We start from the raw sequence: 18,249 nt of genomic DNA, 5'->3' as shown, positions 1-18,249 counted from the left end.
AGGAGCGTGAGGAGAAGTTGTTGCAAGAGAATAAGTGGTTAAGGTGCGAGAATGAGGAGATGCATAGGAAACTGAGGGAAATTCAGGGAACTGTAAAGAGAGTGGAAGAGGGTGTTGAGATGAGGATGCGAGAGAATGAAGAACGAATGGAGAAACGAATGGAAGCTATGATGGGGCAAGTAATGGGGATGATGAAAACTTTCATGGGTGAAGGCGCAGTCGGAGGAGTAGAGGTCCCGTTCCTGACTGCGACTGGGTTATGAAAAAAATAATGTAAGTGTTGTGTGAGAAGGATTTGGCAAAGTAAGGCGGGAGGAATGTGGAGGATTTATTTTTTGTTTTATTTTATTTTTGGTTTTGCCAAATCCTGAGAGAGAGAGAGAGAGAGAGAGAGAGAGAGAGAGAGAGAGAGAGAGAGAGAGAGAGAGAGAGAGAATTTCATTTGCTTTAGTTTTGCTAGATCGCGCGAGAGTGTGTTTGTGTGTGTGTTTGTGTGTTTGTTTGTGTGACTGCGGTGCGCGCCGAAGAGCAAGTGGTAGTTAGAGAATGATCGTTGGTGGTGAGAAAGACTGTTGGTACAAATGAGATTGTTTGTTTACATTTTTTAGTTAGGTTACGACAGTGGTGAATGTTTCGGAGCGAATGCTTTTTTTATTTGACTGCAGCATAAGGCAGTTGTGTGAGAGCTGGATTATATATATATTTTTCGACCAGCGTGGAAGTGTTTTTTGATTTTCAAAGTAAGTACAGTTTTGTTTATCTTTGCTTGTCGTGATTGTGAATGATAGGAACAATTTATTATTTATCTTTGATTATAGTGCGATAGATCAGTTAGCTAGAAGTGTTCGTAAGTGTTTTTCTTTTTTATTTTGGCAGGCTGCGATTCCTCCTTTGGAGAGCGATTTTTGAAAGTGGATTAATTGATTGTTGACGACTTGGCTTGTAATAAGGAATTTGATACGACCACTCTGATTTGTACAATTGTTGATGACCCGGACCGAATCAAATCCAGATTGCTGTTGATGATGATGATGATGATGATGTGTATGATGATGATGGTGGTGATAATACTAACCACGACCCCAATCAGGGAAGTAGTTGTGGCAAATTGCCACCCAGTAAACTGTTAAACACAGAGTTGTGTTAGTGTGCCGTAAAGACAGTCCGGCTTGGGTGTGGCGACAGTAACGGTGTCCCGTAATAATATTTATACAAGATAATTCATATATATATTTATTTTTGGTGTTGGTGTGCGGTGTAATTTAAGTTTGTTAGGTTTTTTTTGCGTTTATTTGAATGGTATTTATAGTATATTTAGTGTAAGTTTTTGATGCTGTTGATTTTGGTTGGATTTATTATAGTTTGTAAGAAATATATAGTTTTAAGGTTATGTTATGTTTTTTGTGTCCTTTTGTCTAAGAGTCCAGTTTTAGATAACGTAAGGGGAAAGTTTGTGTTGTGGGACCATTGTCAGTAGGTGTGATTCAGGGTGTGGGGCTTGTTTTTTAACATCCCGCCACAATGGTTCTGAAGGAGGCGTGTGGCATGCGCTGTCTCCACGGATGTTCTCCGGTATTGGGTTCCCCAGGTATGTTTTATATGCACTAACCTATCTATTGAGGTTTTTTCTTTTCGCTTCGCTCAAAATCCGTTTTCGTCTCCCCTACAACGGTGGATTCAAGAGATATAGCTAGGGAGAAGCTTCGTACCTGGGTGAGGGGCTTTCAGAAGATTACCTCTGGACCTTATCTTCCAAATGAGAAGATGAGGGCTTTCTTTTCCTAGGGCATCAACTGTTACAGTGATTCCCCAACCTCAAGAGGAGGTCCCCTTAATTCAGATCCCGTGGATGCTGAAGTCACGGTCACCTTGCTTAGCATCCAGTTGGACGACAGGATGCCAGACGTGTCCGAACGTCTGGAGGAAGACCTCCTGGCAGAAGGCCAGGATGAAGTTCGAGCTCCGGACAAGGTAGCGGAAGAGGCCGAGAGAGGTCGGCTGCTCCGGTTCAGGTCCTTGAACCTGCTCCCTTAACATCATCTGCTCTCGCAGTAGAGCAGGCCCTCCCTCCATTGTTGGCTTGATCCAACAAAGGCAGAGGGAGAAGAATGGGAAGGCAGCTGCATTGTAACTGCAGGGGCACATCCGGACTGCTAGGTCCGGTGGAAGGAGGTACCAGCTTCAAAGGAAGAGACAGAGCCGAAGGAGGTCGTAGTGATAGACCATGCTAGGCTCATGCCTTGCTTTCTTCTTCGATGAAAGAGAGGGGCTTCATGAACTCAAAGGTAGCTGTATTTGAGTAAAAGGCTCCCTTCCTTTGTGTCCTCTCCTGCCACAGCCTTCCCCCTTTTTTCGCTGAAAGGGTTTGCGGCGGTTTTGAAAACAGTCGAGGCTGGCAAGCCTTTCCCCTCCCTGGTGGAGTGTAAACCCTTGTTGCTGGCCTTTAGAAAGGAAGATTTAGCAAGCAAAACAAGGACTGGAAGGACGTCCATCTTACCTTCTCAGTCCAGATGTGGGAGGCTGATTTTGCCGGATGCTGGTTCGGCGAGATCCTCTCTAGGCTGTCTGGCTTTCTTTTGCGGAGAGAACTCTAGACAAAAGAAAGACTGGCTGCCTCTTTGTCTCTTCAGTCCACGTTTGAGACGATGACAAGTGATCCCAAGGTCCATGAAACGTTCATGGTTGTGATCAAGACTCATCTGGCCACTGTGACGAAGGATCTCTACAGCTCCGTCAGGGCGAAGAGAACCTGTAGGGAATTCGTGTTCGCCCGGGCTACGATGAGGCACGAGCCAAGGAAACTAATCTCCTCCAACAGTTGGGACAAAGACCTTTTCCCTAGTGAGTCGGTCAAAAAGGTTGATAGGGCCGCCACGGACGATAGAAATCTTCTCCAGGAGTGGGGCCTGTCTACCAAGAGAAATTCTTCCCCGGATGGGGTCCCCAACCTTGGAGGAAGACTAAAAGGATTAGGATACTTTCTCGGCCAGCTAAGCCAAGTAGACATCAGCAGCAACGGCATTTGCTGATGCCCTCAGTGCCCCAGATGGTGGCAAAAACCCCAACCACACTTCAGTGGGTTCCCCAATTCGTGTCGACACAGTCTCCGGCATTCAACCCATCGTTCGAAGGTCAGTCAACTGCCTGTCGAACAAGCCTAGAGGAGCAGCCAGAATTTCGTCTAGGCGCCCCTCAAGGAGAAGGGGTTTCATGGGTGGTCGAGGTCAGAGAGGCAAGACCTCAGGACAACAGTCCGAGCGAGATGATATTGGTAGAAGGGAGTCTCCAACGCTTTTGGGATCGGTGGACCTTCGATCCCTGGGTCCACAGCCTACTCAAGAAGGGACTGGGCTGGAGCTGGTACAGCACTCCATCCCCATACCTTCGGCGTTTTTCCGATACTCCACCCCCGTTCTGGAGGAGTTCATTCATGAACTGTTAGAGGAAAAGTGATCCGAAGGGTAAAGTCCATCTAATTCCAAGGGAGGCTGTTTTGTGTTCCCAAGAAAGACTCGGAAAACTCGGAGTCATTCTGGACTTGTCGCCACTTAACAGGTTCATAGCGAACTACAGGTTCAAGATGCTAACAATACAACACATAAGGACCTTACTGCCCAAGAGGGCATTTACCGCCTCCATAGTTTTGTCAGACGCCTATCGGCACGTTCCAATCTATTGTCGATTCCCCTCCTACCTAAGGTTAAGGCTACAACGAAGACTATACGTCTTCAAAGCCATGCCTCTCGGGCTTAAAATAGCCCCAAGGATTTTCACGATGCTTTCAAACGTAGTTCTCAGTCAATTACGCCTAAAGGGAATTCAGGTAGTAGCCTACCTGGATTTTGGCTGGGGTGGGCAGCACCCAGGACAGAATGCTTGCAAGCTTCCCTGTATGTGATCCATTTCCTAGATTATCTAGGCTTCAAGATCAACAGGAAAAGTCTCAACTTCCTCCATCTCTAAGTTCCGGTGGGTGTGAATCCACTGGGACCTAATGTCACACCGTTTTCTCCGTCATGGCGGAGAAAAGAAAGGAGATAGCTGGTTCTGTCAAGAGACTTCGAGATTCCGTATGGATATCAGATGCGAACTGGAGAGTGTACTGGGGTCTCTCCAGTTTACTTCGGTGACAGACCTGGTGCTAAGAGCACAGCTAAAGGATGCAACCGGAGATTGGAGTAGTTATGCATCAGATGCGCGAAGAGATCTGAGAAGACCAGTTCCGCTTCGTCGAAATACTCTTCTCAGGCCTTGGTCCCAAACCAGACTCCTTAGGAAGTCGGTTCTTCTTCATCCACCTCCCCCGTCGGTGACGAGTCACTCTGACGCCTCGAAGGAGGGATAGGGAGTTCACTCTCATCAGAAAAAGGCCCAAAGGTCTTGGTCCAGTCTATTCAAGACCCCTCACAGTCATTTTCGAGAGACTATGACAGTCCTTCTTTCCTTAAAGAAAGTCTCCCCGCATCGCTCGATCCACATTAGGTTGGTGCTGGACAGCGGGGGAGTTGTGAGATGCTTGAATCGACAAGGATCAAGGTCGCCACCTCTCAACCAGGTGATGTTGGCCATCTTCCGATTTGGGGGAAGAAGAAATGGTACCTGTCAGCAGTTCACCTTTAAGGAGTCCGCAATGTGACAGCGGACGCTCTATCCAGGTTCACACCGATAGAGTCGGAATGGTCCCTAGACGCAGGACCATTCTCCTTCATTCTGAGTCAAGTCCCAGAACTGCGGCTAGACCTCTTTGCGACGAAAGACAACAAGAAGTTGCCCCTGTATGTGTCCCCGTACGAGGACCCCTTGGCGGAAGCAGTGGACGCGATGTCCCTCGACTGGAGCAGATGGTTCAGGATTTATCTGTTCCCTCCTTACAACCTTCTGTTGAGGGTCCTCAACAAACTGAGATCATTTAAGGGAGTAGCGGCAGTAGCGGCCCACAAATGACCGAACAGTGTGGGGTTCCCTCTGGCATTGGAACTACGATTGGAGTTTCGACCGCTACCAGATCCAGTTCTGACCCAGTGAGTCCAGAAGTCAATTGTCTGCGCTTCATCACAGAAAACCCGGACCCAGCAGCTCATGATTTCTTTCCTTAACAGGTGAGAAAGTGTTTCGGGATTTCGAAAGCCAGCATGGACTTCCTAGAAGATTATAAGTGCAAACCTTTTATAAGGCAATATGAGTCATCTTGGAGAGAATGGGTAGCCCTTGTCAGACGAAGATTCCGCAGGAGATCACGACGGACTTCTGCTTGTCTTTCTTCATCCATCTCCATGGTTATGGATCGGTAACTAACACGATTTTATCATGTAGGCCTGCTTTGACAAGACCCATTCTATATGCCTTCCAGGTCGACCTCGCTAACGAGATCTTTTATAAAAGTTCCGAAAGCCTGCGCTAGGCTCAGACCTTTAGCACCTCCAAAGCCCAATTCATGGTCTTTAGAAAAGTTCTTCATGTTGCTTCACTGTTGAACAATAAGGAGTGTGCGTTAAAGGATTTGACCCATAAGTTATCCTCCTTTTTGCACTCGCGTCCGGGGCCAGGGTTAGTGAGATCATACCCCTCTCGAGAGAGGAAGGTCGTGTTCAGTTCCTGGATGGGTGAACTGAACCTATTTCCGGATCCTACGTTTCTCACCAAGAACGAGTTACCCACCATCAGGTGGGGTCCCTGAAGAATCTGCCCTCTGAAAGAAGATGCATCTCTATATCCAGTAGAATGCCTAAAGGTCTATCTTCGTAGAACTTCAGACTTCAAGGATGGCCATCTGGCCAGGGGAGAAACGTCAGGCTCAAAATTTATTACTGAAATAACTCAGGGCGAAAATCTCATATCTTATTCGCAGAGCGGATCCTGACTGTTCACCCACAGGTCACGATCCGAGGAAAGTTGCTTCATCCTTAAACTTCTTTAGTTGTAGGGATTTTGGACATCTTCGTTCGTACACTGGCTGGAAGTCTTCCAGAGTGTTCTTTCGTCACTATGCGAAGCAAGTGCAGCAACTAAGAGGTTCTGTGGTGGCAGTGGGTTGCGTCGTTAACCCTGCTGTTTAACTCTGCGAGGAACAGTAGCTTAATTGGGACAATTAATTCCAGGGTGAGTATGTAGTCACATGTTGTACTACAAACTATGTGAGGGTACTGGGTGACCCACGTTGACTGTTCCACTTTCAAAGGTGAACCCAGCATAAGTACAAACATGCGTGCCGAGCGTTTCTAACGCTAATGTGACTGATTAGTAAAACAGACTTTTGACTTGATACTTTGGTATCTTAAAAGTGGCTCCAATGTTTTTTCTTTCAGACAAACAAGTTGCTGTTTACTATCATACTTATGCTTAAAGTTTTAGTTATCCTCCTCTTATATATAGATATATATATATATATATATATATATATATATATATATATATATATATATATATATATATATATATATATATATATATATATATATATATGAGTGTAGTTAACCTATTTGTTTATTGTCTGTCAATAAACTGGTTCTTGAGAACCTTGCGTCTCCTTCACCTGTGAGCATTCATTCTATGTATATTTACCCGGGGATAATTCTAATAGAATGTTCCGTTATGCATGCTAATATTGCATTGGTTTATGCTTCCCCTTAGCTGGAGGACTCCATCCCATAAAGGGTTGGTGGCGGATTTACGAGTTTCCTCCTAAGCGGATATGAACCTTTGTCCAATACGTGTTTTGAGCGGAGGACTGGTCGATATTTCATATTGACACAGTGATTCTTTTCGAACTTCGCTTTACCCAGTATGGGGTGAGACCACTATACTCGCTTGCCTGGGGTTCATACTTAGATATATGTACTCTTCGAGACTTTCCCAGAGTCTAGTAAGACTCTTCCCTGTTGGGAGCAGGAAGCTCATGGTTTATGATTAGTTGAAAAGATGTATGACGGTAACATCTTAGGTCTCTAGGTCGCGTCGACTGGGGGAAATACTTCTGAGGAGTACGGCACATTTTGAGAATCCACAGATACAGTAATGCTCTGGTATACTTCCATCAGGACGACATGGCTTGAGCCCAAAAAACAGATTTTGAGCGAAGCGAAAAATCTATTTTTGGGTAAGATGGCCATGTCGTCCTGATGGACCCGCCCTTCCCTTTCAATGAAAGGGCCGTAGGACCCCTCCCTACATACAGTATCTGTAGCACCTCGTGTTTCGCTACAAGGAATGCAGATGGCGCCAGAATCGGCGCAGGGCACGCTTACGAAACGGGAGAAGAGAGGGCCTTACGAACGGCTCTCCCCTTTTCTTTCTCGTTTTCGTTTTCTTGCCATTTGACCCCTACGAAGTGTTAACTCTATTCGGGGTATAGATTGCTATGAGGCGTGTCAAGAATACGTCCACTGATATTTACGATATCCCTAAGGTCTTTTTTAGGGATACTCGCTCCAGGAGTTAGAATTCTGGGTACCTTAAGGTAAATTCTCTGGGAATATCGCCGTAGTTGTAATATACCCTAGGAAGCTGCCTTTAAGGAACTTCCATCAGGACGACATGGCCATCTTACCCAAAAATAGATTTTTCGCTTCGCTCAAAATCCGTTTATTATTGGTCCCATTACCGACGTATTGGGAGATGTCATTTCCTAGAATTTCTAGGAAAACTCTTGCCATTGTGTGGCAATTGTTTCTCAGTAAATGGTACGGTTGCAAATTCACCGGATTATAGAGTTCTCTTATTGCCTCCCAGACCTGCCATGGCACCAAGTTTAGGTTAGGGTAGATATGGCAAACCACACAAGATGTTTTCATCCCATTTAGATCTTCCATCAACGTACCGCCTTCTGTCCCTACTCCAGTGAAACTCCACACAGGAATGCATCATATTAATCATTCAGAACAGAGGGAGCAGCAGAATCAACCCTTTTGTACGACAATTATACTTCTTTTTCAAAATTACTGTACACGGTCCTGGTCTGTTGTCAGTTTCTTCTGTTAATAGATTTTTGCAGAATTGACCTTGAATTTCCTGTGGTAGGCGTAAGAAGTGACGGGTCCATTAACGGTTTTCCCTTGCGTTTTCTGTTCCTTCATATATTTCACTTGAGTTTTCTGACCCTTCATATAATTGACTTGAGTTTTCTGATCCTTCATATATTTCACTTGAGTTTTCTGACCCTTCATATAATTCACTTGAGTTTTCTGATTCTTCATATATTTCACTTAAGTTTTCTTACCCTTCATAAAATTCACTTGAGTTTCCTAGTCCTTCTTATATTTCACTTGACTTTTCTGTTCCTTCATATATTTTACTTGATTTTTCTGATCATTCATATATTTCACTTGAGTTTTCTGACCCTTCATATATTTCACTTGAGTTTTCTGATCCTTCATATATTTCACTTGAGTTTTCTGATTCTTCATATATTTCACTTAAGTTTTCTTACCCTTCATAAAATTCACTTGAGTTTCCTAGTCCTTCTTATATTTCACTTGAGTTTTCTGACCCTTCATATATTTCAATTGAGTTTTCTGATCCTTCATATATTTCACTTGAGTTTTCTGACCCTTCATATATTTCACTTGAGTTTTCTGATCCTTCATATATTTCACTTGAGTTTTCTGACCCTTCATATATTTCACTTGAATTTTCTGACCCTTCATATATTTCACTTTAGTTTTCTGACCCTTCATATATTTCAATTGAGTTTTCTGATCCTTCATATATTTCACTTGAGTTTTCTGATCCTTCATATATTTCACTTGAGTTTTCTGATCCTTCATATATTTCACTTCAGTTTTCTGACCCTTCATATATTTCACTTCAGTTTTCTGACCCTTCATATATTTCACTTGAATTTTCTGACCCTTCATATATTTCACTTGAGTTTTCTGATCCTTCATATATTTCACTTGAATTTTCTGACCCTTCATATATTTCACTTGAGTTTTCTGACCCTTCATATATTTCACTTGAGTTTTCTGACCCTTCATATATTTCAATTGAGTTTTCTGATCCTTCATATATTTCACTTGAGTTTTCTGATCCTTCATATATTTCACTTCAGTTTTCTGACCCTTCATATATTTCACTTGAATTTTCTGGCCCTTCATATATTTCACTTGAGTTTTCTGATCCTTCATATCTTTCACTTGAGTTTTCTGACCTTTAATATATTTCATTCAAGTGTTCGGACCATTCGCTCTCGCGTAAAATTAAATGTATAATAGGATTAATAATCCATGTAGTATCATGGCCATTTTCATCAATATTAATGTATACATAACGCCCGATTCTTGCTAGGCAGGCATAGGCACTTTTTAATTTCTCGTAAAATAACAATTCAAATAAGAAACACATACTCAGTACTAACTATCATTGCAGCCCAATCAGCCCTAGTAAAAAATAAAAAAAATCGTAGCAAGAGCCAAACAGTCTCCGGGAGAAAGCAATTACGCTCCAAGTCTATTCTTGAATTCAGCCGGAGTCCGCAGTCAAAGAGTCTCCAGGTAAGAATGTTGAGAGAGAGAGAGAGAGAGAGAGAGAGAGAGAGAGAGAGAGAGAGAGAGAGAGAGAGAGAGTGAGTTTATGATATTAATGATATTGAAATTCCATTGAAAAATAGGACAATTGTGTAACGTCAAGCCAGCTGACGTCACTGCCATTCAACCCTACCAGACGTACGATGTCTGTGAAGACGCTAAAATTACCTCTCTCTCTCTCTCTCTCTCTCTCTCTCTCTCTCTCTCTCTCTCTCTCTCTCTCTCTCTCTCACAGGTCAAGATGAAAAAAAATAAAAAGGTAGATTTCCTGCAGGAGAATAATCTTCAGCGTACAATTTCCCTTTTCCGCCGGAGCCACTTTGAAGATTTGCGATGACTCCTTTCGCTGTCTTCGCACACACACGAAGGATCTTAAGGATCTTTCGGAGCCTTGTCAAGAATGCATTCATCATTATTGCCTGTTGATATTGATTGCTTATGATATTCAGAAAATGAATACCATGAACAATACTTTCTGCGAATGATTGGAGATGAAATATAACAAGAATGAAACATGCTCTCTCTCTCTCTCTCTCTCTCTCTCTCTCTCTCTCTCTCTCTCTCTCTCTCTCTCTCTCTCTCTCTCACAGGTCTCACAGGTCTTTACAATAGGAAGGAATGATCATAAATAGTCAAAATGAATGAAGAAAAAGAAGGGTTGAATTCCTGGAGGCGAACCATCTTCTTTAGCTTACAAGATTTGAAGATTTCAGCCGACTCTTTTTGCTGTCTTCGTGGAAACATGGAGGATCTTTTGGAGCCTTGTCGGGAATGCATTCAACATTATTTAATGTTTACGGATCTTTCGGAACCTTCTCTCTCTCTCTCTCTCTCTCTCACCCAACGACGACTCTCTCGGGAATAGCTCGTGGCCGACAACCAACACTTATGTACCCTCAAGCAAGATAACTCTAACCCAAGGCAGTGGAAGACCATGGTAGAGAGGCTATGACACTAGCCAAGACTAGAGAACAATGGTTTGATTTTGGAGTGTCCTTCTCCTTAGTGAGAGGAAAGTTCCCACTGAACAATTACAGTGCAGTAGTTATCCCCCTTGGGTGAAGAAGAATTGTTTGGTAATATCAGTGTTGTCAGGTGTACGAAGACAGAGGAGAATATGTAAAGAATAGGCCAGAGTATTCTGTGTATGTATAGGCAAAGGGAAAATGAACAGTGACCAGAGAGAAGAAGCCAATGTAGTACTGTATGGCGAGCCAAAAGACGCCATAACTCTCTAGTGGTAGTATCTCAACAGACGGCTGGTGCCCTGGCCAACCTATTACATATATATATATATATATATATATATATATATATATATATATATATATATATATATATTGTAATGAATTTCCGTTTTTCCTTGATGTTAACCTTTTTCTATTTTTAGTTGACACTCGTGATCGAACAATTATTATATGCCTCAATGGTTACCGTAGGATAGATACAACCATTAGTACAATCAAAAGTATATTACTCCTTTCTCACTATAAAGAATAGCACAATATTACAATGCTTTAAATTAAGAAACAAGTATTCACCACCAAAGGTTAAGGAGCTCTCACTTACCGAAGCATGGAAAGCTGTTAAGTCAGTTTTCCCAAGGATCAACAATAAAAATAACAAGTAATTTTACAATAATTCACTAGCGGTGCTAGGAAAACAAGGACTAAAATATAAGTCTGGAGACATAACCAAACAACAGATGGCGGTTGTGGAGGCTTAATATAAAGGTAACAATTAGAAATATGTTAGGACATTACATTCCTCCCCTTTTAAGAGTAAAATTACTATACAAGACTATTTCAAGAATATAACAAAAAATTGAGATTTATACAATTCAAAATAATTTTTCTCAACTCCTCTGGAGCCGAGGTTGACGCGATAGGGCATCGGCGATGGTGTTCCATGATCCAGAGATTTTCCTCACTTAGATGTTAAATGAGGAGAGAATGTAGGACCATCTGAGAAGTTTCTGGTTGGTGAACTTCGCACGGTGGAGGAAACTCAGCGGCATGTGGTCAGAGTAGACAACAACATTGTCTAGGCCTTCCAGATACGGACGGAAATGTAGCACAGTGTTGATTATACTGAATAATTCTTTTTCTACTGTAGCCCATCTGACTTGTGACCCTTTGAAGAATCCAGAATGATAGGCTATGGGCAAGAGTCTCTCCAACAGTGGCAAGGAAACAGCACCATCACTCGCAATTTCCTGTAGAAGAACACCACCAAAACCGATGTTGCTGGCATCTACCTGAAGGATAAAAGGTTTGGTGAAGTCAGGAGCTTGTAGAAGTGGCTTTGAAACCATAAATAGTTTTAGCTGATCAAAGGCCCTGTTATGATTACATGTCCACTTAAAGGGTACTTTGGTTGAAGTTAGAGCAAAAAGTGGGGCAGTGATTGTTGAAAAATTAGGGCAAAATCGGGAATAGTATGATACCATGCCTAGAAATGTCTTAAGCTCTTTCCTATTCCTTGGTTCTGGATGTTCCTGGATGGCACCAATGTTCACATCCTTAGGAACAATAGTGCCACTGCCTATGATGTGACAGAGATAAGTTACCTGACCTTTACCAAAAGAGCTCTTTGCAAGGTTGATGGTCAAGTTTGCCTCTCTTAATCTTTCGAAGAGGGAAGTTAGTATTCTCAGGTGTTCTTCCCAGGTAGTGGTTGCTACGACAATGTCATCCAGGTACACATGTACATGGGGGAGACCCCTGATGATGTCTTGCATAGTCCTCTGAAATGTAGCTGGGGCATTGGTTAGGCCAAATGGTAATACATTATATTCAAATAAACCAAAAGGAGTGATGAATGCTGAAGCTTTTTTGGCCCTTTCGGTTAGCTTAATCTGGTAGTAGCCTTTCAGTAGGTCTATTTGAGTTAAATATTTGGTATTACTGACAGAATCTATTATATCAGTTATTCTGGGCAACGGGTAAGAGTCTTTTACAGTCTTTAAGTTAAGTTTTCTATAATCAGTACACAAACTGTAGGTATTGTTGGCTTTCCTTACCAGAATACATGGAGAAGCCCATGGGGATGTACTGGGCTTAGCGAGGTTATGTTCCAGCAGGTATTCCACTTCCTGTTTCAAGATAGGCAGATGGCGATGAGATACCCTGTAAAAAGATTGTCTGATGGGGTTTGTATTAGGTTCTAGTACTAAATCATGCTTTACTTTGGTGCAACTTCCAGGCCTATCTGAACAAATTGATGCATACTTGCTAATGAGTATACTCAAGTCTTTCTTTTGATTTGGTGAACAGTCTAGGAACCGTGGAAGGGACTTTAGAATTTCCGAATTGTTCATGTCCTTCCAAGACAAAGTCGACTTTACACTGAAATCAGTCTCGTCATCCTCGTGGCTCACGTCTGTACCAACCTTGGTAGGAGTCTGCACCTCATTCTGCATCTCATTCTGTGACCTGTGATTAAGAGGCGTTAGTGACAAACTCTGCTTGGCAGATTTAAAGTCATGAATTACATGATTAACTATACCTGTGGTAGATTCATGATAGGGTTTTATCAAGTTCACATGTACAAGCTGAGTTGGCTTACGTCTGTCAGGAGTTGCAATAACAGTTTGTTTTTGTGGTCCGCCTGATAATCTGATAAGGTCCCATGAATTTCTCTCTCAAGGGAGAGCCAGGTACGCAGTGATATACCAGCACCTTATCTGCACACTTTAACTCTCTTACCTTTGCCTTCTTATCATATCTATCCTTCATAAGCTCTTGAGCATGCTGCAAGTTCTTTCGAGCGAAGGCATGGATATGCAACAACTTCTCCTCCAAGGACTTCAAGTATTGGGGAAGGCTTACCTGATTTTCTTTCCTAGAACCTTTTAGTATCTTCTTTTATCATGCTGAGGTTTGACCTGGGTCTTCGTCCAAACATCATCTCGAATGGAGAAACTCCTGTAGACTCATTTGGCACGCTGCGAAGTATGTACAGAAGTAAGTCGATGTCTTCATCCCATTCCTTCTCCGTTTCCATTCCATATCGTCGTAGCAAGTTCTTTAGAGTCTGATGAACTCTCTCTAAGGCCCCATTGGATTGAGGATGATAGGCTGAAGAGAGAACATTAAAGATATTAAATTGATGGAGAGCACTCGGGAACAAAGTACTGGTAAAGTTGGTACCTCTATCGCATTGAAGTTCCCTAGGAAAACCAAACAATGTAAAAACTTTTATCAGTTGTTGGATAATGTTTCTAGCAGAGATATTTTTAAGTGGAAATGCTAGAGGGAACCTAGTAGTGGGGCAAAGAACACTTAGTATATATTCATTACGCCGGCTAGTTTTTGGCAAAGGCCCAACACAATCTATAATTATTTTATCAAAAGGTGTACTAGGGACCACAATGGGCACTAGAGGGGCTGGTGGTATCTTTTCATTAGGTCTTCCGGTAACTTGGCACACATGACACCTCTCTACGAAACTCTTTACGTCCATCTTCATTCTGGGCCAGTAGAAATCTTCTAGGAGGCACCTGTATGTCTTCATGATGCCTAGATGACTCTCAGCAGAGCGGGCTAATTTCATAATTGAAGATCGGAGGCTGCCAGGTACAACCAGTTGATGACAGTCGCGCCACGAGTCTTTCTCAGTCAGTGTAGGAGACCTGTAATGACGCATGAGGATATTATTCTCTAGATAAAATAAGGGTAACTTATGGCTCTTATCCGAGGGATTTTCAACCTTATTGAAGCATCCCTTAAGGCTATCATCTGATCTCTGAAGATTGACGAATTCATCATGATGGAGACCAACCAAGTCTGGTAAGGAGTTTGAGGTGTCGTCATCAGTGGGAACTCCAATTGCAGCTTTAGTAGCAGCAGAACGAGTGGTGGCTTGGCAAGGTAGAACTTCCTGTTGGTTCTGCTCATTTTCTATAACACACCCTGGTTGAGAAATAATGAGATTAGGTAAGACAGTTCCTTCAGCTAAATCATTTCCTAACAGAATATCAGCTTTCTCACAAGGTAATTCTCTATCCAGTAAGGCTACTTCGGTTCTTCCAGTAAAGTAAGGGCAATCTATATGCATATTAACCAGAGGTAACACTAATTTACTGGATAGATCAGTGATGGTAACATTTATTAGTAGGCAGAGTCAGAGGTTTCAATTTACCACTTACTATAGTTTGTGACGATCCTGTGTCCCTTAACAACTTTACAGGGTAATTATTGACAGTACCAGAGCAAAGGAAATCAGAGAAGTCATTTGTGACTTGAGAACAATGGAGAGCAATCCTTCTTTGGTTTTTGCTCTGAGTAGTCTCTGGTCTGTTCCCTGCTGTTTGCTGAGAAGGCTGCATAACCTTAGAAAATTGACATCGGGGGTTAGGACAGTCTTTAATGGCATGTCCCTTCTGTTTACAGAAGGAACAATAAATATTAATACTTGCCTGATCTGTAGAGTTATGTTTCTTTACCTTATGGATGAGGTGATATTCATCAGCAAGAAGAGCCGCCTTCTTCCCCTCCTTCTCCTGCCGTTCTCTGATGTACATAGAAATGTTGGAAGGAATTCTCCTCAAAAACTCCTCTAGTACCATTAAGTTCTGTAATTGTTCAAAGGTAGTTATGTTTTCAGATTCTAGCCATTTTCTAAACTGTTTTAATTTGACCTGAAACAATTCCAAATAAGTTTGGGTGGTTCCTTTGATGGAGTTCCTGAACATTTGCCTATACCCTTCAGCTGTAATGGTATAGGCATCAAGGACAGCTTTCTTTAGGACATAGTAATCTCGTTCCTCTAACATTTGCGAAGCTATATGAGCAGCCTTACCTTTCAGTGCACTCCGAATGAGTAGAACATATTGTTCTTTTGGCCAATGCAAGGTTGTGGCTGTGTCCTCAAAAATACCAAAGAACACGTCTGGTTCTTTTTCATCAAACGGTGGTAGTAGTTTAAGAGCCTTAGTGAGGGAAAAACATTCGCCAAGCTCTCTCTCTTTGCCTTTCTCGTTCAACCTGATACTGGCCAGCTGTCTCTCCATTTTATCTTTTCTTCTCTTTCCCGTCGTTCCAAGGCTATCATCCTTTCTTTCTGCTCGTATTCAGCTTGATGAGTTGCCTTTTTCTCTCACTCCAATTCAAGCTGCAACTTGAGCTTCACCAATTCTGGATCCTCTATAGCCTTAGCTTCACCTCTCCCTAACGTAAGGGGCCGAAGGGGAGCAGTTTCTTCTGATGAAACGGAAGCTTTGGCTACCAGGAAATCCAAAACTCTACCCAGAAGTTCTGCTTTCACCATGGAGGGCAATACAGGAATCCCTGCTTGTTCAGCAATCTTTCGCAAGTCATTTTTCTTGGCATCTCTCAACGATAAGAGGTGCCCCCGAGGGTCCTCAAAAAACTTCCCTGCATTGAAAGACATGGTGGATCATAAAAAGCACTTTTGATCCACTACGAGCAGTTTGTCACTGTCACCGAATCACTATCGCTAAAACACTGAATCACCAATGGCTAAACCGCAGAATTATTAAATTAATATCCCTTCATGGTCTATTCACCGAATCACTTAAGTACTAGGGCAATAAATCACCGAATCAATAACACGTCACTAAATCACCGAATCAATAACACGTCACTAAATCACCGAATCAATAACACGTCGTTAAATCACGAAACAATAACACGTCACTAAATCACCGAAACAATAACACGTCACTAAATCACCGAAACAATAACACGTCACTAAATCACCGAAACAATAACACGTCACTAAATCACCGAAACAATAACACGTCACTAAATCACCGAAACAATAACACGTCACTAAATCACCGAATCAAAACCATGACGTCACTAAATCACCGAATCAATAACACCATGTCAATAAATCACTAACACTCACTGTCACGGGTATGAATATATTACCACTTTAAAGAAATATACACTAATAGTCAAAACTGCCACTTAACGTTACCTTAACGAAATCATAAACAACATAAGTCACTAAGTTTTTCGAAACTGAGTAACAACGCACGATGCACTAGTTAACGTTACTTTTCACAAAAATTCACTTAAATATACAAGAACCACTTAACACACTGGAGGTTGCACAACGTCACTTTCACTAAACTATCACTTTGCTATGTAAAATACACTAAGGAACGCACACTGAGGTTATACAAAATCAATTTCACGAAACTCACTTAAAGCACTTTCACTAAACTATCACTTTGCTATGTAAAATACACTAAGGAACGCACACTGAGGTTATACAAAATCAATTTCACGAAACTCACTTAAAGCACTAGGAAAACGCGTTCCTGGGTTCTCGTATTCTGTAAAAGAGGGACAGTAATCCCTGAGGGAAATTAATCCCTGAATGATGAGAGGGGATGGTTACCCTAAGTGTTCCAATATGACTGGGGTGACTAAAGAACGCAATAGCGACAGTCGGCAATGTCAAGGCAACAGAACGGCGACCAAGTACCGATTCCTTGCACTGCACTTCCTCCAAACAATCGGCAAGAGGGGATGGGTACCCTATGAAGGAAATTAATCCCGAAGCATTCTAATACGTCTGGGGTGACTAAGGAACGCAAAAAAACGATAGTCGGCAACGTCAAGGCAACAGAACGGAGACTAAGTACCGATTCCTTGCGCTGCACTTCCTCCAAACTATCAATAATACTTGCGATGACGTAAACAATACGGCACCTTGATCGTAGAAGGGAGAGCTCAACAACGGTGGAGGTATATCTATTGATTGTACACTAACGGAAATTCACTAAATTCGATCACTGTACTAACGAGCTTAAATCACTTCATTTCACTTCACTTCACTTCATATCACTTCATATCCCGGCAAGGCCCCCACTGTAATGAATTTCCGTTTTTCCTTGATGTTAACCTTTTTCTATTTTTAGTTGACACTCGTGATCGAACAATTATTATATGCCTCAATGGTTACCGTAGGATAGATACAACCATTAGTACAATCAAAAGTATATTACTCCTTTCTCACTATAAAGAATAGCACAATATTACAATGCTTTAAATTAAGAAACAAGTATTCACCACCAAACGTTAAGGAGCTCTCACTTACCGAAGCATGGAAAGCTTTTAAGTCAGTTTTCCCAAGGATCAACAATAAAAATAACAAGTAATTTTACAATAATTCACTAGCGGTGCTAGGAAAACAAGGACTAAAATATAAGTCTGGAGACATAACCAAACAACAGATGGTGGTTGTGGAGGCTTAATATAAAGGTAACAATTAGAAATATGTTAGGACATTACAATATATATATGTATATATATACATATATATATATATATATATATATGTATATATATATATATATATATATATAGAGAGAGAGAGAGAGAGAGAGAGAGAGAGAGAGAGAGAGAGAGAGAGAGACGATTGCTTAACTAAAACACGTGTTATTATTATTATTATTATTATTATTATTATTATTTTTTGTTAAGGTATAACCCTAGTTTGAAAAGCAAATAATATAACCCCAAGGATTACAACAGGGAAAATAGCCCAGTAAGGAAAGGAAATAAGGAAATAAATAAACGATATGGGAAGTAATGAACAGAATATTTTAAAGACAATTACAACATTAAAACAGATATTTCATATACAAACTATACAAAGACTTATGTCAGCAAATTCAACATAAAAACAGTTGCTGCAATTTATAAATTTTGAAGTTTTACCGATTTAACTACCCGATTTAGGGAGATATTCC

The 18,249-nt window shown here is 41.7% G+C and overlaps 1 protein-coding gene across 1 annotated transcript; it reads right to left on the bottom strand.

The window, feature by feature from the left end:
• Positions 1 to 14,079: 14,079 nt before the first annotated feature.
• On the bottom strand, positions 14,080 to 15,936 carry LOC137638398 (zinc finger protein 500-like). The gene is made up of 2 exons (XM_068370444.1): positions 14,671 to 15,936; positions 14,080 to 14,434 (listed from the first exon to the last, which is right to left on the bottom strand). Exons 1-2 carry the CDS (start codon positions 15,532 to 15,534, stop codon positions 14,423 to 14,425), a joined length of 876 nt encoding a protein of 291 aa, XP_068226545.1. The 5' UTR covers positions 15,535 to 15,936; the 3' UTR covers positions 14,080 to 14,422.
• Positions 15,937 to 18,249: the final 2,313 nt, after the last annotated feature.

Source organism: Palaemon carinicauda, chromosome 3, assembly GCF_036898095.1.
Source record: "Palaemon carinicauda isolate YSFRI2023 chromosome 3, ASM3689809v2, whole genome shotgun sequence".
Taxonomy (NCBI): Eukaryota; Metazoa; Arthropoda; class Malacostraca; order Decapoda; family Palaemonidae; genus Palaemon; species Palaemon carinicauda.
Note: the sequence above shows the minus strand (reverse complement) of the source record. Positions and strands in the feature narration are given on the sequence as shown.